Source organism: Rutilus rutilus (genome assembly GCF_951802725.1).
Source record: "Rutilus rutilus genome assembly, chromosome: 17".
NCBI classification, from domain to species: domain Eukaryota; kingdom Metazoa; phylum Chordata; class Actinopteri; order Cypriniformes; family Leuciscidae; genus Rutilus; species Rutilus rutilus.
Genome location: NC_140230.1, coordinates 16,963,959 through 16,989,691, shown reverse-complemented (window position 1 = coordinate 16,989,691; position 25,733 = coordinate 16,963,959). Strand labels below are relative to the sequence as shown.

The 25,733-nt window shown below is 41.4% G+C and overlaps 3 protein-coding genes across 5 annotated transcripts; all 3 read left to right on the top strand.

Moving 5' to 3' along the window:
• Positions 1 to 4,604: 4,604 nt before the first annotated feature.
• Positions 4,605 to 10,113, top strand: il11a (interleukin 11a). Its single transcript, XM_084385818.1, has 5 exons — positions 4,605 to 4,999; positions 5,613 to 5,773; positions 8,744 to 8,836; positions 9,118 to 9,279; positions 9,835 to 10,113. The coding sequence occupies exons 1-5, from the start codon at positions 4,993 to 4,995 to the stop codon at positions 10,006 to 10,008; spliced, it is 597 nt and encodes a 198-aa protein (XP_084241944.1). The 5' UTR covers positions 4,605 to 4,992; the 3' UTR covers positions 10,009 to 10,113.
• Positions 10,114 to 12,242: 2,129 nt separating this feature from the next.
• Positions 12,243 to 21,729, top strand: znf628 (zinc finger protein 628). 2 transcript variants are annotated; one of them, XM_084384817.1, is made up of 7 exons: positions 12,243 to 12,548; positions 13,673 to 14,217; positions 14,370 to 14,442; positions 15,708 to 16,793; positions 16,873 to 17,215; positions 17,798 to 17,952; positions 18,831 to 21,729. In XM_084384817.1, exons 2-7 carry the CDS (start codon positions 13,841 to 13,843, stop codon positions 21,084 to 21,086), a joined length of 4,290 nt encoding a protein of 1,429 aa, XP_084240943.1. In that variant the 5' UTR covers positions 12,243 to 12,548; positions 13,673 to 13,840; the 3' UTR covers positions 21,087 to 21,729. The 2 variants fall into 2 exon arrangements, with proteins under 2 accessions (XP_084240943.1, XP_084240944.1); XM_084384818.1 differs by lacking the exon at positions 12,243 to 12,548 and adding an exon at positions 12,572 to 12,703.
• A 445-nt stretch (positions 21,730 to 22,174) lies between these two features.
• nat14 (N-acetyltransferase 14 (GCN5-related, putative)) lies at positions 22,175 to 25,558 on the top strand. Of its 2 annotated transcripts, XM_084384819.1 has the most exons (3): positions 22,175 to 22,324; positions 22,787 to 22,872; positions 23,561 to 25,558. In XM_084384819.1, exons 2-3 carry the CDS (start codon positions 22,792 to 22,794, stop codon positions 24,320 to 24,322), a joined length of 843 nt encoding a protein of 280 aa, XP_084240945.1. In that variant the 5' UTR covers positions 22,175 to 22,324; positions 22,787 to 22,791; the 3' UTR covers positions 24,323 to 25,558. The 2 variants fall into 2 exon arrangements, with proteins under 2 accessions (XP_084240945.1, XP_084240946.1); XM_084384820.1 differs by lacking the exon at positions 22,787 to 22,872 and having other exon boundaries at positions 23,561 to 25,552.
• The last annotated feature ends 175 nt before the right edge of the window (positions 25,559 to 25,733 follow it).

Below are 25,733 nucleotides of genomic sequence, written 5' to 3'. Positions count from 1 at the left end.
CCGGAAGTCCGTGGCCCACCAAAGTGGAGCCTGTGGGATAAGGGAGCCCAGTGGAACCGAAGGGACGATGGTCCCATGTGGAGCCGAGGAGCCAGGGGAGAGGCAATTGGTTGACGGGCTGAGGTGAAGCTGCTGGCTCTGAGGGACGAGGCGGAGCTTGGGACTCCTCATGCCAGGGGCCGGTTGCATAAACCTTTAAGACTGTCTTACAACTTAGACATCAATTTATTTTCTTTGAGACTGTTCATATCTTTTTTAAATCAGTTACATAAAAATGTAATTAGCCTAATTTGATACCGAAAACTAAGACTGACTGCCCCTGATTAACTGCTAGTGGGTCATACTTGAACTTAAGACACTGTCTTAACATAATGGATATGTTTATGCAACCGGCCCCAGGTCAGAGCTGGGGACAGGAAGAGACCCAAGGCGGATCAGGACTACATGGGAGGGCTGATGGTGACGCTGAGGGGCTAAAAGGAGTCAGAGGTGGTGGAGCCGAGGGAATGGCTGGCTTCGGTGGAGCGTGCAGGAGAGGAAGACTGGTTGTGGAAGCAGGCTGCGTGATGGATAGTGATGGTGGTAACGAAGACAACCAGGTGCTGGACAATGATGGTGGTGACGAAGAACACACTGTGATGGACAGGGCTGGTGGTGAAAACGAAATAGGGCTTGATAGCACCAGTGGCGATAATGATGGCAGAGGTGATGAACATACATTAGTGCAGGAAGGGATCAGCGACAGAGAAGGTTCATGGGTGGATAGGGTGGTAAGCACTACCTCCATCTCCCAGTCTATTAGCCATTCCTTTGACTCCAGGTCCACTAAAACCCCACTGTCACAGATGTCATGGCCGTCTCACACACCTGGTCAGCCAGGACCTCTGGCTTCTCCTTCGGGACTGATGTGGCTGCTGGCTCTGAATCTTAAGTCGGCATTGCCTCAGGCTTGATCTGTGTGCTGGGTCTGGCTCTGGGGTGGTGACTAATGTAGAGTGTGGCTGGACGCTGGCCGCGGAATCTTCTTCCTCTTTGCCTACACCAAAAGAAGATCCATTGGACAGCGTCCAGCAGGAATTTCTCACGGCATCACCAACCGGATCTCCTCGTTGAGTCCGATCTTAAAAGCCCTCCATGAGCGTGATGTTGATGCAATTGGTGAGGTGGCAGACAAATTCCTCCACATACTCCTCCAGGTCTCTTCCTCCTTAGGAGATAAAAATCATAGCCCTGTTGGCCTTGAGCAAGCTCCCCATGGGATCTACATTAATGGAGGCAATCTTCAACTTCACTTCTTTGTAGGTCCGGTATTCTGTCACACTTAGTCCAGAGGATGATGATAAAGATGCAAAAATAGATTAAATAACAAAAAGGGTTTATTAAATAAAATAAACTCAGGTAATCCAAAGATAAAGAGCAGGCAAAATAACAACGATAGAACCGGACAACTAAACTGAACAAAGAGGCACTTAAACACACAGTGATGATGACTAAATAATGAACAGGTGTGATGACTGAAAGAGTGTCCATGACAACTAATGGCTAGCGGTAAACTAGAACAAAGGGAACAGAAAACTAAAGAGAAACAAACTAAAAGGTGTGGAGAAGCAGCTCATTTGCATTTGGGACACATACAAACACTGAGCATTTTTGCTCACAACCAAAGAGGGAACAATTTAACACACTATAATAAATGATCTGGGGGGTATATTTATAGTTATATATTTATATTACATCTTGTGAAAAGGGGCATAATATGTCACCTTCAAGGTGTATTGCATTATTTTAGTGTCATTATATATCTGAAATCTAAGTCACTTGTCTCCTCTATTCTAGCATCTACACTTTTCACCCATTTCACTTTCACTGTATGGTAAAGTGCAAGGACATTCTGCTAAACTTCTTTTGTGTTCCACAAACAAAAGAAAGCCATAAACAATAATCTTGTTCTAATAAACAATAAATCACTGTTCCTTTAAAAAAAAATTGCCCTGTTCATGCACTAGTTAAGCATTATCTGTGAAACGAAACAAAAAAGAATATACTCTTTCTAGAACTTTTAAGTTTCATTCTTGAGTTCAACTGTTTTACTGAGTTTAACCATCAGTCTCACTAAGCCTACTGCCCATTCCTGAGGAAAACCCCCCCGCTTTTCAACAGTAGTTCTTAAACTCAGCATTTTACCCACCTGTTGAAATTCATTAGTGCCTTAATTGTTCCAATTAAGCTTCTGCCCTCTTGCCTAGGGTGCTGACACATCAAAGGAAGCTATTAAAAAAGACAACAAAAACCATTTCTGAGTTGTGAGCCTGTTGGCCAATGAAACAGTGTGTGTATTATTGCGTGCTGCAGTGTATGTGTATTTCAGGAGGGGAGATCTGGCAGCGTGTGAACATGGACATAATGAATGTGTGTGTGTGTGTGTGTGTCTCATAATAGGGGATATTACAGTAATGAGGTACCAGGATGTCTGGACTCTTATTGCTCCCCACCTGTGTCTCACTTCCCCCATGATCGAGGAGTGTGTGCGAATGTGTGGGAGTTGGTGTAATGTCTGTGAGGTTTGTGACCGGACAGCTCAGACTACCGGTCTTCCCTCTGGTGCGTTCAGTGATCGGTGATGTGACAGGCTGAACGTCAGGACCACACACTCACACACACACACGCATACAGCAAAGCAATCACCACTGATTGGTAACCCGCTAACACACCCCCACACATAATCAGACACACACGCCCTTTGGATTAGGGACTTAAACAGACTCACCAACAACCACCCAAGAGACCCCCATCAGGGCATGCAGGCAGAGAGAGTCGGTGAGTGACTAACTTCACTCTTTCTTTTATTCTTTTCCCAGCTGTGTCTTCAAACGGCCCTTTGATGTGGGAAATTAAAAGAGCGAGTGTGTCAATATCTCCCTCCATCCCTCCATCGCTCCTGCACACTCATCCATTTCCCTTCCTTCCATCTCTTCCTCTCTCCTCCCTTTTTTCTTTACGGCTGACCCAACAAAACCAGAATGTGACCCTGTAACCACATTACCTCCACACACCCTGTGTGCATGTGTGTGTGTGTGTGTGTGTGAGAGAGTGTATGAGAAAGTGGGAAAATGAATGCTTGTGTGTGAACAGGGCTTTATGTATGCATAAGTGTGAGTGAGGATGCTGCAACCATCAAAACTGGGGGTGACGTTTCATTAAACATACTGTCATTAAATGTAAGCTTCATGAAAAATTGTACACGATTTTTCTATATGAAACCAACATGAATATAAAGTGTACATTTTTTATTCTAATGTAGCTTGAAAAGATTTTTGTTTAAAAAGATTTTAATTTTCTTTATTGTGGACACTCTTATTTGTCATTTATTTGACCTATGACCCATCAAAAGTGCCAAGAAAATGGAGGACTTTGAATGGGATTAGGATGCAGACCGGATTTAAACCCCAGTGCCTGCACTGTGCCACAGCTCCAGTGTTCCCCCACTTTTTGTCAGATAATCATTCCCATACCTTAACATGTCCCCCCTCTCACACATTTCGAGTCGCTCCTACACCCCTGAGCGAGTTTTTCTTCACTTTCGTGAATATGGAAAGGTCAGCTATTAATGCCGCATGTGTATGTAAAGGTTGGATTAACCCCTCAGCCATACTTTCTCTCTGTCTGGAAACTCCTCTCTGCTTCTGTTGCAACACTGTGCTATGCTTTATTGCATGTGACTCTGTGTTTCCAGTGCCGTGCACTGGTTTCTGTATATGCTAAATTAACCTTCCCCCTCTCCCTCTCTCTCTAACTTTGCTTGGCTCTCTTTTTCGCTCTTGAAGGGTTAGTGCTAATGTTCTGCAAATTCCCTAACTGTTACTATGCAACACTTACAGGCCTTACTATGCAACACCTTTCTCTTTTATTCCTTCTCTCACTCTTTCCTTTACCCTGGAGAGAAATAAGAGGGAGCGTCAGTGAACGAAAAGGGTGGAAATAACAGACTGCTGTCTCAGGAGCGAAGTTTGAATAGGTGTGTATGTGGTAAATATGCGCAATGCAGCGTCCCCCCTGTACATTACATTATGCAAATAATGCAGCCTATTTATTTATTCCTAATATAACGGGGCTGAGAGAAAGACAGAACGGGAGAGTTATCAAACTCAGATTGACTGATATAAAATGAAACAATGGGCTTTTTAAACTTTTGCAGTGATAAAGGGAGAGAGGGGAAGAGATCTGCAGATGAAAAGATAAAGAGATGGACGATTTGATTGCCATAGATCGCATAGCGGGATGGTGCAGAGGAAGAGAGATAGCAGGAGAGATAGGCAGACCTAGAGAATATGATATTGCCAGAGAAAAAAAAACAAAAAAACAACAGAAACTTCTTTTTTTTCTTTCTTTCAAAAATTCGCAAAAGGAGACAGACAGTGCCGAGGGGCGGGAAGCGCGCTCTGAGGAGAAGGCGAATGTGTGTGTGTGTGTGTGTGTGTGTGTGTGTGAGAGAGAGTGTTTTTATGAATGAAGTGGTGACTCAGGATGTGTCATACCCCCGTCTTTATAAAGGAAGTTTTAAACAAGCCTAAACATTTCACTTCGCGAAAAATTAGACTTACCCTCGCATCCTTCTCTCTCTCTGTCTCTCCCTCCATACACCTCTCTGACCCTCGCCGTGTCTCTTTCCATCCTCACTCGCGTTTGTTAAAACTAAACAACTATTGGAACTGGACACAGTCAGGTTTTGGTGCTGTTTTCTTGTTCTCGTTAATCCTACACTTCTGTCATTCATTCATTTTCTTCCTCACCTCACGCTCTTCCTCTGTAAACTACTGTCGCGAGCCGTTCGCGCGGATACTGAGAGAGAGAGAGAGACGAACTTTGGAGCACGTGACAACATCTGGAGCTTCATTTATTTATTCATTTTATACGTTTGTTTGTTTGTTTGTTTATTTGTCTGCGTATTTATTTGCAACATATCTGCTGTTTAAAACAAGGACCTGGACAAATATGAAATGTAAGTGTCAAATTGTTTATACATTCGCTCTGTTCCTTTTCCCCCCCTTTTTTTTAACACCGTCACTAATTTGCTATTTCCACTGTTGCGATTGACACTTGTTGCTTTAACTCATCTAATCGCCTTTTGTTATTAAACCCCCCTCTGTTTAACTAATTTATGCTGCATAAGATAAAACTATGTAACTAGTAAGCATCCCTACTGATTTATTGAACTGACAAGCCTTTAAAGTGATTTATAAATGCGGGACTTTTTAATGGAAACCTGTTCGGAATGTTATTGTTAATGTGTTAAGTTAGTTTGACAGGATACTGGCTTGAGGCGCTCGCGGTTAGTTCATTAGAGAAGCATTTATCATGTCGACAGTAATAATGGATCAAGTGTTACTCGCTCGGGGCGCACAGCAGCTTCAGCGGACCGCTTCTTAAGTGTGATGCAACGTGCGATTCTCCCAAAAAGATGAAAGAAGTGTCCTCTGGGGCTGGCTGAGACTATTGATATGCTTTTTGGACGTGTGGAAACACGGTCCTATTATAAGAGTGGCACGGGCTCCTGGGATGAACATTGGAGTATTGTTTATAACTGTGCATCAATGATTTGCTCTCCTCCGCAGTGCTGGGTGACTCCTCCTCATCGCTGCTCCTCTCTCTGCTGTTGGCTCAACTGCATCTGTTAGCATCTGCCTTCCCTGCCCACCCCAGGAGGATCCAAACTGACTTTGACAAGCTGACCAATCAGACCAGACACCTTCTGAAGCTGACTCAGGACCTACTGGTGAGTTGATCTGCTGTGACACCAGGAGAGGAAGCTCACACTGTACTCAGAGATGCTGATGATGATCAGATCTTGATCTCGAGCCTCTGAACAGCTGGGCTATAATAATGCTCCTTGCAAAAGATTTGTGGACAGGAATTGGCTTATCTCTGGCGCTTTCGCTCACACACAAACATGCGCACACACCCGTCAGTCGGCTTTTTATTCAGCTGGCTCATATTAGAGCTGAGATAGCAGATTGCGGTAGCTTTGAGTCCATGTGGGAGCAGATAAGGCTCATTACTGTAGCCTCTATCTGACTAAAAAAACCCAGATCCCTGGATTCAGGCCCAGCAGCAGGGCTGACATCCCAGACACCATCAAAGATCGCAATGTAACATTCGTAAACTTTCAACCTAATGAGCCGGAACCTACGGGATGGGGAATAAACACGATCTGCATGGCTCAGAACGAGCCTTGTGCTTGTATCCAGCGCTCAGACCATCTGAGAGCGAAATGCTGTGGGCTTTAGTTGGGTTTTTGTGGTTGCTATGTGATGGAGATCTGTACTTTGAGGGTCTTGAACCCTCATTGCCCCCCTCACCTCTCCGAGGCCTCCCTTTCCTACCTCGGAAACATAAACAGATCCTTGTTCCCATGGTTACTTGGAAGTCCTGTTTACCAGCATGGGTGAAGCACGTGGCACAGAAAGGTGAAAAGTACAGTGCTGCCTTCTATGTAGTTCCACTGTAAATGAAAATGTTAACAGATGTACTGCTTAATGGCGTAGGATGAGGCTTGATTATTTGTTGGAATACGATTCCAGATCATTGGGGTTCGTATTAAAAGGGATAGTTCAACAAAAGAAAAGAAAATTCTGTCATCATTTACTCACCCTCACCCTCACACAAAAAAAGAGAGAACTGAAATAAAAAATAAATGTATTCTAAAAACAAAAGGGAATAAAAAGGAATACAAAATTTACTATAAAAATAAAAGCTAATTCGAAATGTTGATAAAAACTATGATAGTATATAAATGAAACTGAAATAAAATTGGAAAGTTTTTAACATTCTTCAAAATATCTTGTTGCTGTGTGTTACACTGAAGAAAGAAAGTCATACCGTTTTGGAACGACATGAGAGAGAGTAAATGATGACAGAACTTTCATTTTCATTTCTACCCCTTTAAGATGTATTTCTGCTGTTCTTTTGACCCTGCGTGGTCTTTGGTTCCAGTTTTCATTGAGATTATGTGTAACTCAAATGATTACTCATCTTGAACAGGACAGATTTTCCTTTCAGCACAGAGAATCACCTCATCTGAATCCATCACTTATGGATCCAAAATCCCATGCCACCTCTTCCAGCTCTTTGCTTCAATTAGACACAATAATGGTTGGTTGTGAGTGTGTGTGCGTCTTGTATATAAGGGTGTTTTGCGTCTGCCGCCTTGTATATGTGCACCAGATGTTACAGCAGAGAACTCTATCAAAGACCCCACTCGTGACAAAAGGGCCCGACACACTTTGAAAAACATTTTGTTAGTTTTTCAATGACATGAAGCATTTATTTTGGTTTCTTTTCTTCTTGCATGGAGTTCCACTTTACAGGGGTCAAGGCTAGGAAAGAAAAATAGAATGGGAGTCGACGGAAAGTCCCCACAAGAAAGCTATAAAACTCTGTGTGTGCGTGTATGTACAGAATGTGTTACTGTTACTTGTGTGAGGTGGTGAGAGTGTGTATACATGCAATGTTTGAATGACCGTGTGTGCGTGCCGGTGAGAGTGTGCATGTTGTAAATACTTGTGGTCTGTGTAGGTGTGGGGCTGCTTGTTTAGCTTTCGGTCTCCACAGCAAAGTGTCCTGATAAAAATCACTCCGATTTATCACATTCCCATATTTGCATTCAGGAAGACGGGAGGAGGGAGGGCACAAGAATCAGTCGAGTGAGGTCATGATCCAAACGGAGAGAGTGGGGTGGGAGAAGGGGACATGCGACCGAGGAGATAAAGAGATCAGAGAGCGCTCTGGATGAGAGACGCACAACAAGTGCTCATGTGTGTGATGATAGTCCCACTAAGATGGACAGTGAGCTAAAGGATGGATGTGTCATCATTTGGCTGATGCTACGAGCCTAGATAGAGAAAATAGAGGGATGCAGAGCTGAGGGAGCACAAAAACAACAACAAACCAAGGAAAAAACACATCATTCCAAACAGAAAGCTGGCTTGAGCACGCTGTTATTTTCGTCACGTTGACCTCTGATTGGTCTGCGATGTTGTTTTGCTCTTCTGACGAGGCTTGAAAGACACAAAGGGAGCATTACACCTGTCATTTTATCAGCACTCATTAGCGCTCACAAACAACCCTTCGGATGACTTGTAAACAGTCTCTGCTTCGTTCACGTGGCGGCCACATTAGGAACCGCAGATATTGTAACGCATTGTCTAAACACGGACGAGAACAAGTTATGGTCACTTGTTGCCCCTATGACATCTTACAAACACCTGAGTTTGTTTCTGTCTCCCTCTAGTGCCACGTGATGACAGTGCAGCAAGGCACGGACCGGCCCATACGTCATGGCACCTTTTTTTAGTCCTGACCCTGGAGTTTCCCTGCTGCCCAGTGTTGTCTATTCCACTTTAAACTCCTTAGTCATTGCTTATGTTGTTATTCTTCCTCTAGAAAACATCCTGTGGCTTCAGGTCACGAACTTGAATTGTCTTGGTTCAGAAGTTAAAGCTCGGGGAACTCTGGGTGACCGCCGTTCCCTGTAATTCTGCGGTGGTTCTGCTAGTGGATGCCAGTCGTTTCATTTCTGGCACAACTGTTACTCTTTTGTTTTGATTGTTGAGTTCAAAGTTGGGGATCTAGAACTTAGGTGTGACTAGAGGAAAGTGCCATGACGTTTCCATTCAGAATGTGTGTGCAATATGCAGTTTTTAACTTTTCATTGATGCCCGTTCTGTCTTTTTTCCTTTCTTTTCAGAAAGACCCGGTGTTTGGTGCAGAGATTGATCACCACAGGTTCAAGTCTCTTCCAGCGATCAGCAGCAGAGTCAGTGACCTCACCACTCTGGAGGTGTGTATGAGGACAAATAGGCCCTCGTGCTGCCCTTTATTTTCATTATTTACCTCTTTAACAGTACAGAGCCATCCCAAGCAAGGGGGTCCCAATTGGTCAATTCATACTTGTGGGGCCTGGGACTCCCTAATGCATGGGTCGCACTAGTTGCACTGCCCTATGGATGGCGCTTTATCTGTATGCTTGTATGGTTAGTTTGCTATGACATTATCATGTTGTTTTGTTCTGAATTCTTTTACTAATGTTCTTTTTGGCTCTTTCTCTTTTTTCTCTTGCAGTTCAAGCCTACTCTTTCTCAGCTCCATGCGGACTTGAAGTCCTTCGAGCACCATTTTGAGTGGCTGAACAGAATAACACGCAAGCAGAACCACAGCTCAGTACCAAAGTTGACGGACATGATCTCCCACATTAAGAGCCTCATAAACTCCTTACAACGTCAGGTACGTGCTCAGACGCACATCTCTCAGCAAACGATACATCTGTTACAAGATTGGCTTGTTTCTTGTTGATAAAACCTACAAAATGTAGTAAAAATATAAAGTATAATACTCAATCAAAGGTTTGCGGTCAGTAAGAAAAAAAAAAACTAATCAAAAGGGACAGTAAAAACATTTATAATGTTACAAAAGATTTTTGTTTTAAAATAAACACTGTTCTTTTGAACATTCTATTGATCGTAGAATCCTGAAAAAAATTATTTTTCCATGGTTTCCACAAAAATGTTAAGCAACACAGCTGTTTTCAATATTGATAATGAGAAATGTTTCTTGAGCAGCAAATCAGCATAGAATGATTTCTGAAGGATCGTGTGTCACTGAAGAACGGAGTATATATATCACAGCAATAATTTATATTTTAAATAAAAAAAAAATCATAATATTGCTGTTTTCACTATATTTTTGATCAAATAAATGCATCCTTGGTTAGACTATAATTTATAGTTACATGGAAATATCATCAGTGCATTCATGGTTGTGACTTTTTTTACATTTCAGATGACCAGAACAGAGGCTCCCCGGATCCCCGTTCCCTCTCCCTCACTTCCACCTAATCCTGCCTTTCACTGGGAGGTGGTTCAGTCCTCTCAGGAACTCCTGCAGCAGTTCCGGCTCTTCTGTGACTGGGCCTCACGAGTGTTCCTTACCCTTAAATCTAGATTACCAGCATGAGGAACCTCTCAACGTTACCATGCAAAAAAAAAAAAAAAAAAAAAAAAAACTCAGCGGTGAACAGTCTCTTTACAATACAGCAAAAAAGGCCAGGACTCGATCATTATTACAGTCCAGGGATGGACTGGCCATAGGGAGCAACGGGACTTTTCCCAATGGGCTGGGTCGACTTGTGGGAAAATAATGAAAGGACGGAAGTTGAATATTTCAATTTATTCTCTCCTACCCATTCACAACCTACCCTTGTTCAGTTCTCATTCAAACCTCCATTACTGTTCGCTACCAAACCAAGTACAAGCATGAGAGTGAATCTGTGCCTAACACAATTCTGCATTTCCAGTCATGTACAATTATGAATATTGCATGGAACAAGGAAGACAATAATTGATTTGGCCTAATTTTATTTCAGAATGTTTTCTATCAGCTGAAATGTAGTGTCATAGAAGTATGACCTCTCAAAAAATGAGGTCCAGTCCCAGTCCCAAAATAGGGGTAAATTGAGTCATAGAAAGGGGCACCATATTGGACAAAAAGTTGAATCATGTGAGAAAGATTTAAACATCCCCCAATGCTTTGTGCGATGCTGTAGTGGGCGATTATCTGTGGTGGGTTGTGATGGGCCTTGTATGTCCCAGGCCCGTTTATTTTTAGTCCCAGTCCATCCCTGTCGCAGTCTGAAGCCTGATCATTGAAGGAGTCCGATCTGAAAATAACAGTGCACTCCGGTCGACATCCTGCTTCTGGCACTCCATTTAACCGTAAACCTTCCTTTGCCTTTTCTTTTTTATACAATTCATTTTTCAGAACTATTCGTTATTTATGTATTTATTTATTTATTGACTAGTTATTTATTTGATGATATTATTTATTTGATTTCTTGATACACGTCAACATTGTCAACATTCTTTCATTTGCAAGTCAAGAAGTGTACTCTTTCTTATTTTATCTTTCAGCTTCAATTGTACCACACATACACACACACATGTACGACATCTTCATTTTTATGTCTCTTATTAAATTGATTGTATTTTTATACAATTACATTTTCTCTTCACTGTTACCTAGGTTACAATTCTCTGCCACTAGATGTAGCAATATTTTGGGAGTGTAACATATATATCAGTGCTGAAGGAGAGAGGACTAGCACTGACCGGAACTTTGCTTGTCTTTCTTTTATGTTGTTGTCTTTATTTTTTTTGCACAGCATATTGGGGTTTATATTGTTTTTTTTATAGATATATGATTGGTTCTGTGATTCAGGAACATGTTTTGATAAACATTATTTCAAGCAACATGAGAAAAAGACAACCTAAGCCTTAAAATACTATGTATTGTGATACTTTGGTACTGTAAAGCTGTACATACATGTTCCCGAATGTAAACTGGTATATACAATGCGTGTTTACGTATAATATTGTTTGTACGTATAAGTCCAGTGCTCTATCAATGTGTTGCAATATTAACATTATTTTTTCCCTTTCCTTCTCTCTTTTTAAGATTTTGATACAGTATTTACTATTTATTGATATTATTATAATGTTATTATTAATATAAAAATGGACAATTATGTTAAAATTATTTATTTTCGCTATCCAGAAGCAAGACTTCTGTCATGTTTTGTACTTTTTTACTACTCACCGCCAATCATCTCTGTTTAGGTCGGTTTCTGTGTCTACATAGACTCAAAGTTGCTACATGTATGTGCACTAAATATGCAAAAATTGGCTGACTGTGTTCAATTGTGTGCCTTGTGAGAGAGACAATAAAGGAATTTACATGTAGCCTACATTTTTGAAATGTGGTTGTTGTCCATTGTCTAAAAAAGGAAGACTATAATAATGAATGCTAAAATTAAAAAGGGGAATATACCTTTAAAACATAATAACTAATCATTACTTTTCAGTAGGCATGCACATTTTCTTACTGTTGTAGGTTTAGCGGTATATTGAACACACTGAGCAAGCGATGACGTATGGGCTGAACTACATTTCCCACAAATCCTTGCGCAGAGCCAAACCAGTGCATAACATGAAATTCCTTTGTTTATAATCAAGAATTGAGACTTATTTAGGATGCGAGATTTGTAGAATAACCCAATGGATTTATTTCCTGTTAATTTTAAACAAAACTGCGGACGCTTTACGCACATCTTAATTAAAAGTTCGTCACAGTATGTTTTTGACCAATGAGACAAACCAACAGGGGACGAGAGCTAACCAATAGCCGAAGACTTTACTGAGAGGCGGTCACAGACGGGCGACTGCTGGTTAGTTTGTGCTCTAGATTATTGTTAAGGTTGTGTGGACTAACACTGCGGACTTCGGCCTTATTTCATTACATCAAAAACGACCATTTCGTAGAAATGGACCAGGGGAATAACACATGCATTGAATAATGTACCTATTCCGATAAATATTGCGACGCTTGAGGAACGAAGACAAGACTGAAATGGATTCGATAAGGCCGGATCGAGATATCACAAATAATTCAACAAACAGCCAATAAAACGATCCACTATTGATTTGTATAGAAACTAAGGGGTGAGTGCGCTTTGGCCAATTGAATCCTTTTATCTTCATTTTGTGTTTTGTTTTTTTCCCCGTTTTCCCTGGGACAAGAAGGCAGGAACACACAGATAGATAGCGGGTGAGGGAGGGGGAGTGAAACAGGAGGTGGAGGATTTTTAAAGGAGAAGGTGGGTCAATTCTCAGATGGTCTGTTTACTGATGATGAGATACATTGATGATCAGAATTACTCCTGGAAAAATAATTCTTATTAAAATAACACGCAGTCTTGTCTAAAGGCTTTCAAATTTCTGGGGCAATCTAATTTATTTACTTTTTTCCATTACAAATTATATGACTACCATAGTAGTTTCATAAATGTCATAGTTTCATATATTTTTTAGAATATCTTCGTATTTGGTTAGTCTTAGTTTTTGCTTTAAGGACACTGAACAGTTTTGTTGCATGATTTGAGAATGATCCTAAGATCATCTAGCACTCAATGGAAGAACATTTGACCTTCTGTACAAAGCATATGATCAGTGCCACACATCATGAACGATTTAAAAACTTTTTTTTAACCAGGCTCAAATTGCATTTAAATCCCAGATTTGTTTGTGTATTCTCACATTTGGACTCTATTATATATTTTTATTTACAATATATCAGAGTTTCTCATCTGTTCTTGCTTCAGTCCTAAAATTATTGGGCGAAAGTAAAACAATTATTATTAGTATTAATATTACCACAAACTGTTTTAATGATTTGCTGCGATGTTTTCCGGTGACCAATAGGGTTGTCTTAATAGTTTGAGTGTTTCCAAATTTCTCTTGAATTTCATTGACCATGGCAGACCATAATTCAAAGTCCAAAACACATTCTGCATAGCACAAACCATGTTTATCCTCATTTTAAGTGTAGTCTGGGTCATATTTACTTTTACCTTGCATAGTTGTTTTCATAGTTTTTGTGAATGAGGAAATGCTATTCAAGCTGATGTTGACATCTGCCTAATTTGATTTGTTTCCACCGAGAGCCAAAATACCGCAAACAAATCATATGAGGAACATATTTTAATATGAGGGTCTGATATGCCTATTTATTTTGTTATCCATATAATACATCTTAAATCTATTTCTATGTATTTAAATGTGTACAGCTCTATCAACAAAGGAGAAGACGACAGAAGACTTTCATCTTCAGAAAAGATTCCCTAGCTGAAATCTGAGAAAACTGGCCCAAACTCCATCAAACACAAGCCATGGCTGCCATAATTAGAGCAAAACTGCAAAACTGAGATCCCTTCACTACAGCCCAACTTTTTCTGATGGCCAACTCTGTTGCTACTCTGGTGGTCCAAACCGAACTCTTACCTTCTCAAACATCCTCCTCCCTCTCTCCCTTTCCTTCCCTCCTCCCCTCCACAGAGGATGGAGAGGAGGATGGAGAGAGGGGAGAAGAAGAGGTCAAAGAGTCAGTAACAGTCGGGCTCACAGGTGACATGGTGACATCATCGTCACCCCCCGTTGCAGCGGTGGCTCAAAACCCAGAGCATCCATTCCAGTGTTTGGACTGTGGGAAGAGTTTTAAGTGGTCATCCAGACTGGCACATCATCAGAGAAGCCATAACAACGAGAGGCCATATCGCTGTAACCTTTGCCCTAAGGCCTTCAAGGGCTCATCTGCCCTACTATACCACCAGAGGTGAGAGGTCATATGATTGTAGATATGGGTTGACATGCCAGGTCACAAAACCCGATGTAAGATGTGATTCTGTGCTGACTACTTTATTTCTTTTTATTATGTCTGTTCACCACAATTTTTACTTCATAAAGTTGGTTTGTATGTTATTTAAGGTCTCATTCTGGAGAGAAGCCCTATAAGTGTGATGACTGTGGTAAAGCATTCAAACGCTCTTCTCTTCTACAGGTGAGCCATTCCAATCTCAAGCAGTGTCACCATATATATCTTTATGGTCCAGATAAATCAAACTGTGATACATTTTTTCAGGGTTCTGATTATGAATAGAAAGTTCAAAAGAACAGCTTTTATTTGAAATAGAATTTTCTGTTACAATGTAAAAGTCTTTACTGTCACTTTTGACCAAAAAATGTGTCTTTGCCAAATAAAAAAGTATTAATTTCTTTCCAAAGAAATTATGACTGACCCCAAACTTTTGAACATTTAGTTTTTTTATTTTATTTTAAAATGAAAATGATAATTGATTTCATGATTAAGTTTTATGTAGCATTCCTAGCCCTCTGATAGTTGGAGATCATTATGTACACCCTTACTGTAGTTTTAACCATTTATTCTGAGAATTGATGAATGTATTTGGTCTTAAAGGGTTAGTTCACCCAAAAATGAAAATTCTGTCAGTAATTACTCACCCTCATGTTGTTCCAACCGCGTAAGACCTTCGTTCATCTTCGGAACACAAATTAAGCTATTTTTGATGAAATCTGAGCCATGTTTCACTCCTCCATAGGCTTCTATGTGACCGAAACTTGCTGGCCCAGAAAAGTTATTAAAGAGATCGTTAATATAGTCCAAGTGACTCCAGTGGCTCAATCTTAAGTTTATCATGCGACGAGAATACTTTTTGTGCGCAAAAACAAACAAAAATAACGACTTTATTCCACTATTCATTTCCTTCTCTCTGAGCCTCTAGTTGGTTCGCGTAGTGTTTTTGCGCAGCGCGTCTGTGTTACACGTCACCACGTAGGCTCACTATTGGCCGACGCCGGTCATGTGTGTGTTGCGTGATGACGTGCAACACAGACGCGCAGCGCAAAAACACTACGAGGCCCAGAGAGAAGGAAATGAAAAGTGGAATAAAGTCGTTATTTTTGTTTGTTTTTGCGCACAAAAAGTATTCTCGTCGCATGATAAACTTAATGTAGTGCCACTGTAGTTACTTGGACTATTTTAACGATGTTTTAATAACTATTCTGGGCCGGTGAGTTTCGGTCACACTGGAAGCCTATGGAGGAGTCAAAATTCTGTCAGATTTCATCAAAAATATCTTAATTTGTGTTCCGAAGATGAACGAAAGACTTACATGGTTGGAACAACATGAGGGTGAGTAATTACTGACAGAATTTTCATTTTTGGGTGAACTAATCCTTTAAAGGTGACTTGTAACAATTGTAGCAACTTGATTTATTTCTTATCCCAATGGTTTATATATCCAGATTCACCGCAGTGTGCATACAGGTCTTCGCACTTTCCAGTGCTCCTACTGCCCTTTAACCTTCAAATGGAGCTCGCACTACCAGTATCACCTCCGCCAGCACACTGGTGAATGTCCGTACCCATGTGACAGCTGCTCCAAAGCCTTCAAGAACTCCAGCAGCCTGCGTCGCCATAAGAATGTACACCTGGGCTTCAAGCCCTACGTCTGTGACGTCTGCACTAAGGCCTTCAGTCAGTCCACTAATCTGCGACAGCACATGCGCATACACACGGGAGAACGTCCTTATATCTGTGGGGATTGTGGACGCAGCTTCACGCATTCATCCAACTTGGCTTTGCATCGCATCTCTCACGAAGAAGGAAAGGCGAAGAGTGCTGGGAAGGCTGGAGGGGCCGGTCCAGAGTCAGCAACTCGAGAGATGGAGGTGGTGCTGACGGAGGATTTGAACACTGTTGGGATGAGCATTTCTGAAATGGTGGGCCTCGTGGGTGGACAGGAGGGAGGAGTCGGACAGGTGTTCCTGTCTCACTGTACGCCCTCGCCTGCTACCTCAGGCACAGCCAATCAGAACATTCTGCCACAGCTGACGCTCACACCCACTTCCTCCGCTGTCACGGGCACAGAGCATATCCACATGAGCAAGACCGACACGGGTGCCAGTGTTTTGCTGTTTAGCTGTGGCAGCTGTAATGAGACATTTTCAACACAGAGTCACCTTGAGGCACATCAGACTCTACACCTAGATAGCCTTGGTCCAGCAGGCGGTGGAGAGGTTGTTACAGAAAATAGCACGGAGGGAGGTGGGGTGTCACTGGTGGGGGCTACACCATTGTTGGCAGACTTTGAAGAGGTTGTTGAAACCACCGCAGTTGCAGATAGTGGTCAGGGGGCAGAACTACTTGGTCTGGATGCGGTTAGAAATGAGTCAGGGCAGGCACAGTATGATCTACTTCAGACCTTCACCGCGTCTGTGAATCAGATGTCCACTGAGACCAGTGTCTCAACTGCACAAACTACAACAGAATGTGCCTACTGTGGGAAGAGTTTCAAGACCAGCAGTGGACTGACCAGACACATGGCTCAGGTAAGACCAAAGAAATTCTTGTCAAAGAAGAGCTTTTTAAGAAACAACCTCCATTTCTCATTATCTGTTTCTTTTCAAGGCCCATCCTCTCGCTCTGTCTGAGTCGCGTTCTCAGTTCAACTGCTCGGCATGTGACCGCTCCTTTCCTCTGCTCTCCTCTCTGCTCAACCACCAGCACTCCCACACTCCCGAGCAGAGGCTGCTTGCTGAGGCAGAGGCGGAAGTAGAGATCGTCTGTCCCTCTCTCTCACTGCCCCTGCCCTCCTTAAAAAGAGATGGTGAAGATGGAGAGAGAGAGATCCATGTCAGTCTAATTGCTGTCACCGAGGAGGGAGAGAGACGAGCTGTGAAGCCATCTGCCAAAGCATCAGGGAAGGGAAGCAGGAGAGGTGGAGGTAGCAAGACATCTGCCACAAATAACGGTAAGGGTGCTGCAGTGGATGTTAAACCATTTGTTTGGTTTATATTCAAAATCTGGCTTCTCTAAAGGCCTCATTATACTTCTGCGTCGGACCTTCGCCGGAGCCTATACGCCGTAGGCAACGTGTTGGTTTTAATTTATACTTCTGTGTCGTTGTCCGCGTTGACGCGTACCTAGGGAAATAAAAAAAAAAATAAAAAAAAATAAATAACTTGCCTAGGGAGCGTGTGAAACCCCGAGGGAGGGGTTCTGGCAGACCAATCACAGCGCTTGTGTCCGCGTAGAATTGACGCGTTGTTACATTTTTGGAGAGGTGCACGTCAGGGTACGCCGTAGGGTACGCGCGCTACACACAGCCTACGACGTCGCTACGGCGGCAGTTCGACGCAGAAGCATAAAACAGGCTTAACTGTGAGGTTTATTTATTCTCATTTATTATACATTTATGCTATTTGTTCTCAAGCTTTTGATATATGAAGACCTTACATCTTTGTATTAAAAACACCCATTTGATACATGAGACATTGCCTCACACAACGTGATATTTATCTCACAATGGTATTTCTGTTTATATTCCCTATAGAGAGGCCATATCGCTGCTCTGAATGTGGGAAGTCATTTAAAGGTTCATCAGGACTTAGGTACCACATGAGAGATCACACTGGGGAGAGACCGTATCGATGCACAGAGTGTGGCAAGAGCTTCAAAAGGTCCTCACTGCTCTCCATACACCAAAGGGTAAACACAGCTGCTTTTCAACTTGATGTTTTGATTTGTTTCTGCGCAAGAGCAATGTAAAAAAAAAAAAAACGTATACTTTGCATTATTAAATCAATGCTGTGATGTATTTGCTACGTTAATTACATTTAAATATTTTTAAATAAATTGCATGGAACACAAATGTAAATGTTTTGATGTACTGTGAATTTAGAATTCATTTATTATTTATCATAATAAATATCATAAAAAGGGACTGGATCTGTCAAGTTTCAAAGGCACCGTGAAAGTATCCTAAAAGTTGACTGTATTTGTGCAGTATAGTACAAGTCTTTTATAGTCACAATTTTGTGTGAGTAATATAAATAAAATTAAATAAGAAATTAATATCAGAAATAAATGTGAATAGCAAAACAAACATACAAAAACATCCACATCCTTGACATACACACTAGTTCTCCTTGGCGTCAACCAGTTGTATCTTTTGCATTACAATCGTTTGATCTGGTTTTAAAAAAAAAAGGTCTGAATGGTTAATTCATGGGCTGATCCAATTCACAAGTTCAACTTACTGACACAATGATTTGGTTGCAGCAGTTAGCAGCTCACTAAAGGAAAGCTTACTATTAACTTCAATTTCGTTTTGTATCTTTTAAGCTATATAACGAGTCATAAAACTTCATTTATTATACACTTATTATGCTTTTATGGTGCTTTTGTGTGTTTTTAAGTTTAAAAGTTCCACTTAAAATGTAAGTGCATGGCAATTGACCAGTAGATATTCACATAATTAACATTTTTGGGGGAAGTATTTCTTGAATTTTGTTTATGTTTTCAAAATCAGCTAAAAATCAAGATAAATTTTAAAACATCTTGAAAATTGTTCTTAACCCATATAGGTCCACACAGGTGTGCGGGCTTTTCAGTGCCCTTACTGTCCACTGACCTTTAAATGGAGCTCACACTACCAGTACCATCTTCGCCAGCACACCGGTGAGAGGCCATATGTATGTCAGGAATGTGGAAAGTCTTTCAAGAACACCAGCTGTCTCCGTCGCCATAGTCAGCTCCATTCTGGCCTACGTCCACATGCTTGCTCTGTGTGCGGTAAGGCTTTCTCTCAGACCTCCAACCTCAAACAGCACGAACGGACACACTCTGGAGAAAGGCCCTTTCAGTGCTCCCAGTGCCACAAGAGCTTCACCCACTCATCTAATCTGCAGCTGCACCTACGCACACACTCCTCGCGCAAGGACTTCAAGTGCCAACACTGCGGAAAAGAGTTTGTCATGCTCTCCTACCTGCAGAGGCACTTGAGAACTCACAGTTCTGGGGGTGCAGTAGCGTGTACAAAGGAAGCAGGAAAGGTGGCTAAAGGTATTGGGGCTTCAGAGACAGCAACGCTAAATGTAAACTTGAATGTACCTGGAGGGCTTACCTCATTGTTTCCTAGTGATGGCAATTCCACGTTGATTCTTTCACCCCCAAATCTTGACATACCTCCAAACACATCACAGAATTATTTTATGATCCAGACAACTTCAGGGCTGCAACTAATCCCACTCTCCAATCCCACTCCAACACAGCAAGCCCCTCCACCACCCCCTCCTCCCCCACCACCTCCACAGACACAGAATTTTCTGCTACTTCAGTGCCAGTCTAACAATGGTAACCAGCCTAGTCTGATCCTGGTCCCCACAGCATCTGGTACAAACACTCTTCCCACCTCTTCAGATCCACAGACCCTCCCCCTGCTGCAGACCATTCAGGCAATGCCCCAAGTTTTGGCGGCACCCCAAACTCAAATTCAGCAATTTCAACCAGTTCAGACACAGCAGAGATTTATTTTGACCAATAATAATGCTCCCCTCATCACTGCCCAGCCTCAAAGCACATCGACGATGACTCGTCCCATTTTAGGAAGCCTCGGTCGTAGCAGGAAAGGTGGAAATAGACGTGGACGGAAGCCTAAAGCTGCTACCCCAAAATCCCCTCCTACTGTTCAGACCACACCAGTCAAGCAACCATTTATGTTTTCAGCTGCTACTTCCACATCTACTACGATATCCAGTGCCACTTCTGCTGCTTCTGTAAAGACAGAGTTCCCGCAGCTTAATTCTAACAATCCACTGGCTGTGTCGCCTGTCAGCAATAGCCAAGTACCTGAAAGTCCTTCTGTCCCTGCAGTTAGCATTATGTCGATGACGCAAAACTCTACACTAGCAAACAGTTCCGCTGTGTTGAGCGGTGATACTGAGAGTGTTCCAGTCGAGGAGAAAGCTGTAGAAGAAATTCCAAGGGAGCGCTTTGTTCTGTGCCTAAAGAAAGAAATGGAGAATGGAGATCAGGGGGATGGGATGGAGGTGAAGGTGGAGATGGAGGGAGGGAATGATGCAGGGCAGTCTTATGTCTTACAGATCGAAGGTGAGGGCCAGGGAGAAGAGGGAGGGAATAGTGGGGGAAGAGAGAAGTCGTATGTACTCCGGTTTCAGACAGAGGGAGAATGCGAGGGAGATGCAGGAAAAGAGAAGACCGAAATGGTCTCTCTCAACTTACTCCAAGAGTGGGCTGGACAGAGTGAGGGGCATGGAACTGCAAATACTGAGGGAAATGTTGAAGTAGAGAAGTCATTTGTGCTTCATTTCCAAACAGAGTCTCCGGGTGAGGAGAACATTCAACCAGGCTCAGGCTACATCGGATGCCCAGGTGAGGATCTCAGCCTTTCTTGCCACCCGGGTCAAGCTTTGGTGCCTCTGGAAGGGCAGGATGTGGTGTTTGAGCTTGGTGACGAAACAAAAATTGATGGAAGCACAGGTCCAGGGGACAGTGTTCAAATGATTGCACTGATAGAAGGTGATGGCAACGGTTCTGGGGCAAGGGGCAGTTTTAAAAGTGCTGTTGGGGCAAACTCTGGGCAAATGGAGGGAATCTTCCAATTAGAAGGAGGAGAAGGTATTGTTATAATTGAAGTTAGCACCAGCAGTTTGAGAGAGGGTGGAATAGAGGCAGCAGATGTAGGACATAGGTTAGTGGAAGGAACTGAGGAAAAGCAAAATAATGATGCACAAGGGGTACAAGAGGAAGTAATGTCAGAAGAGTCCAAAGTTGCTGAGGCTGAGAGCATATCATCAGAGATGGGACTGATTGGAATTTAGGGCTGAGTATGGAGTAAATCTGATAGTTTAACTTGCTTTAACACAATTCACACCTCATGACACTGTTTCACATGCAAAACTACTAGTGGCACGTGTTTACCAGATATACAAATGTTTTCATTTCAAGTAATGGTTCTGTCATTCTAAAGTGTTTCTTTTTGAACTGTGAATAATGGTTTTAAAGATTAGGAAGCTGATGACAGTGTTGTAGCTGTAGGACTGATACAGGACCTGTTAAATCTTACATAAATCATTTGAGAATTGTTTGTTGCATACATAGACATCCTTAGAACACCACCGTGTCTTCTTCTTAAGCTGTTGTCCCCCCAAGACTGCACTTTGTGGGGATAAAGCACATAGCGGTTGTTCACCTGGCCCCTACGGAGAGCTGTTTCACAAACCACAATCATCAAATTCAGCCCAACCAAAAACATGGTGAGCTAAATGAAGAAAATCCCTGGTGTTCTTCTACATCCAGGGTGCACTGAAAAGAGAGTTTATAAACTAATATGAAATATGATATGCTGTCATGTTGACAGTTACTGTACAAAGTGAACTTTTGTAAATATGTCTACTCTGTTTCTTAATATTGGTACTAGATGACAATTACCAATAAAAATAGGTATGAATGTCAGTATTTGTGTTTGCTGTTTTACTAATTTCTCAGAATTTAGAAGTATATTCAGATTACTTCATATGTAGGTACATTTTTGGTTAGATTTAATGAATACATTTAATTTTCCATTTTGATATGGATGAAAATTATTCTTTTACAGACAGAGATGAGCTGCCAACTTTTGGTTTTTTTTTTTTTTCCAATAAAAACTTAACAGGCACATGTGTGTAAAACCGTCATCATCATCATCCAGGTGGATTCTGCACATTGGTGGCGGTTGACCCCTTCCATGTAAAGCGCTTTGAGTGCTGAACAAAGCTCAATATAAATGTGACGAATTATTGTTATCATCCTTATTAGTAGGCTATTATAACGCCACAAGTCAAATCCATACAGTGCGCATGCGCTTTAGCGTCGAAAGGTTCAACCGCTACGTGTATGCATCCACACTACGCAGTTTGCGCAGGTTCGTATTCCCGGATGAGGATTGGTTCAAATTACTTCCATGCGGGAAGACAGACAACGCTGAATCCTTAAATCCCTCAAACACTACAAGTAACATCGACTACAGAGGAGGGTATTGCTTTTCTTTTAAAGCAATCCCTGCGTCTCTGAATATTAGGTAAGTAGGTCACGCATGCTCTCTATATGATAGCCATAGATTGAGCTATAAAGAAGGCGGCGTTTACCATATAAGGGTTTAAATAGTGTCACTGGGGTTGACGGAGCAAGCTAACGGTACAGCATTCTACTTTAAACCTGTTAAATGCTTCATGAACCAGATGCACAACCTGGAAGACAAACAAGCCATGCCATGAGTTTTTTGTTGTTTATTATTTTTTATTATTTTCGATAAATGTTGAAGATGTAATTACCCATGAGGAAGTCATACATAAACCACAAGTCTATCACTTTAAATTTGTCTTTATTTGCATTCCTACGAGAGTTTCCTGTTCCTGTTTTCCCTGCAGCTGAGTTCTCTGAAATAAAAAGAAAATTTAGAGTGAATTCAGATTCCCCTATTTTGATGTTTAACATGAGGCGTGCCTGTTTTATTTATTTATTTTTTGATAATGTCTCTCAGGTAAGATGGTTAGATTGGATCTTGGTGAGGTAGTCCTGCGGAGGATGCAGGAGAAGGACATTGAAGCTGTTAAGGCTCTCATCAAGGTGCGATTCAACATTATATCCCTCATGGGCTGTTATTTTTTTCCTCACCCGTTCTCTTTTCATTTGTCCTTTCTCCCAGTTTATATTTTATCTTAGGCCACATGCACTTTACAGTGACAAGAATCTCTTCATTTTAGCAATACGAACTACACAGATATAATAAATGAATAGGACATACTCCATTGAGGGGTTATTTATGTGTTATTTCTCTACACCAGTGTGAAGTACATTTAAACAAGCCAACATTGAATAAGTTTGTTGGATATTTGCACACTATCAATGCTTTTGAATTCTTTAGGATTAGACTGTTGTGTGTTGGTTGTTGTTAATTAGAGAGCAATACATTTTCATTGTTTTATATGTTGTGAAAAATTAAAGCCTCTTTTTGAGATACTATACCTGCTTATTCAGCTTTAATGAAATAATCACTGTCTGAAAAACACAATAATAGATTTTGGAAGTGACTGAAACAGTGACTTGTGAACAGTCTTTGTTGTTAAAGCAAGAACACAACATGATTGATTTAAATATATACTGTATTTTGAAGATATCTTTTTTCAATATGGTTAAAAATAATGTTTTGTGTTTTGTTGATGCTATATGATGAAATGGATAAGTGGACAAATGATTCTGCAAAAAAATTGAGATTCTCACATCTTTTCTCCTCTCATTCTATCTCTGTTTGCAGGAAGGATGTGAGGGAATGGAAAACCGCCTGATTCTTCACCTTCTGACCCGTCCGCTTGCTCTCTTCATGCTGGCCACCCTGTCCTCCATCCTCCGCTGTGTGCTGCACTCTTTTATCTTGGCGTTGGTCATTCCCGTCTTCATCCTCATCATCTACCTCAAGCTCACCATCCCGCGATCGGTGGGCATCTTGGGCTCCAGCAGGCCGTATTGGGACTACGTGGGCAGCAGTTACCACGCAGACACCGAGCCAGATCTACCCAATCCTTACTTCAACCGAGCCAAACTGATCACCAACCAGGAGAAAACCAGACGCCGTAAAAAAGCCAAAGAGAAGAAGACAAACGAGAGAGAGCAGGTGGATGAGGATGAGCTGAAGGAGAGGGCTAAGGTTGCTGGAGAGGTGTGGGTTGCGGACTCTGACGCGGACATAATGGGATGCGTGGCTAGAGACGGTTGGAGTCGGGACGGTGTTTGTAGGATCTGCAGGCTGGTGGTCCAGTCTTGGTACCGCAGAGAGGGACTGGGCAGATTGCTGGTGCAGGGCCTGGAGTCCAAAACAAAGCAGAGTGGCATACGGCGGGTCTACGCCCACGTGCCATTTCCTTCCAGGGTGGGAGAAGCTTTCTTCAGGAGGCTGGGTTATCGTCTGCAGGGTGAGACTGCAGGGACTGAGGGAGAGGAGGAGGATGAGGATTATGAAGAGCCAGAGAAGGGTTGGCTGGGGTTCCCTTTAACTAAAGTGTTTGTTAAGGATCTATAAATGTCATTGAAACTAAAGACTTTACAGATAAATAAAGGAATATACTGGATTCAATACAAGTTAAGCTCAATCAACCAGTGGTGTAATGCGAACACAAAAAAAATAATTTTGACTTTGGAGGATTTAAAGGTAAAAATGTGAAGCTAATAATTTTATAAAAGCAATTTAATTCCTCTGTTAAAATGTGTTTAATATGAGCTGTGAAGTTGTTTAAATAATCATTTTTACAGTCTTTTATGGTTTATGGAGTTATGTTGTCATGTCGATGAAGTTGAATAGTCATTGGACCTTCAACCTGAAGTTGAAGTTGTATAGCCTATAACTTTATACAGAAAAGGTTAGAAAGCAATTTTTTCCCACACTAAAATCATGTTAACATGAATGGTGTTTACATCTTGTGGCTATACTATTGAAACAGTGAGTATTTTCCCATTAACCAAGTATTTGACTATATTTTACAATTGGCCTAGTCCATTATAAGTGCCTCACTGTAACCCAGATCTTTGCTGTCATGGACCAGAAGTAGTGACATCTTTTCTTCTGTATTGTGTCGTACATCCAAGTGTTACAGATTATCGAAAAAGACTTGTTAATGTTGGGGACTTGTTAGTTGTTAGTGAAAAGGATTTCTTGAATAGTTCACAACAAGATCAATAACATGCATTTAGAAAATAGATTTTCATTTAATGGCAACTTTAAGGATATTTTGATTTGTCCCTTGTTGTGGTAATCAACGTTGTGTGCTGTCAGTTGTCACAATTACTTGTCTTGAACATGGAATATTCCTTTGCAAATGCTTAGATTTCAAATGTATAAATGGATTTGTTCATTTTCACATCGTCCCAGCGAATCACTGACACTAGTAACCTAGTGATGGCTGTGTTATTTTATATTAATCATTTACATTGTTGCTTAAGAGAATTGTAATGTTGAACATTACAGAATCATCACTGGGTTTCAAAGCCAGAGCCATGAAGGTGTCAGTCTGGCTGAAAGGACAATCAGTCATCTTGTTGGTTATAGCATGGATTGCTTTTAAAGGGATTTTTGTAGGCTTTTTTTTTTTTAAAGCCAACTGGACAAAGATAGTGATTTACATGTGCTTTCCTTATTTATTCTCCTTATTTATTATATTGTATAAGTGAATTTGAGTTTTGTGAAAACATTTTGTTTGTTTCCCTTGACTGTTGATGAATTATCTTTATGAATAAAATTAAACTCACAGTGTAAAACCTTTCAATGTGTGGCATGGTTATCTGTTTTTCTGCTTCACCGATCTTTCTATACCAAAATATCTGTGGTTTAGCTGCATTGAAAATGCTCTGATAAATTTCACCAGACACAAACCTTGACACATTGTACAAACTCATCGCAAATTGAGTTGAAGATCGAAGATCTACTTTAAATTTGC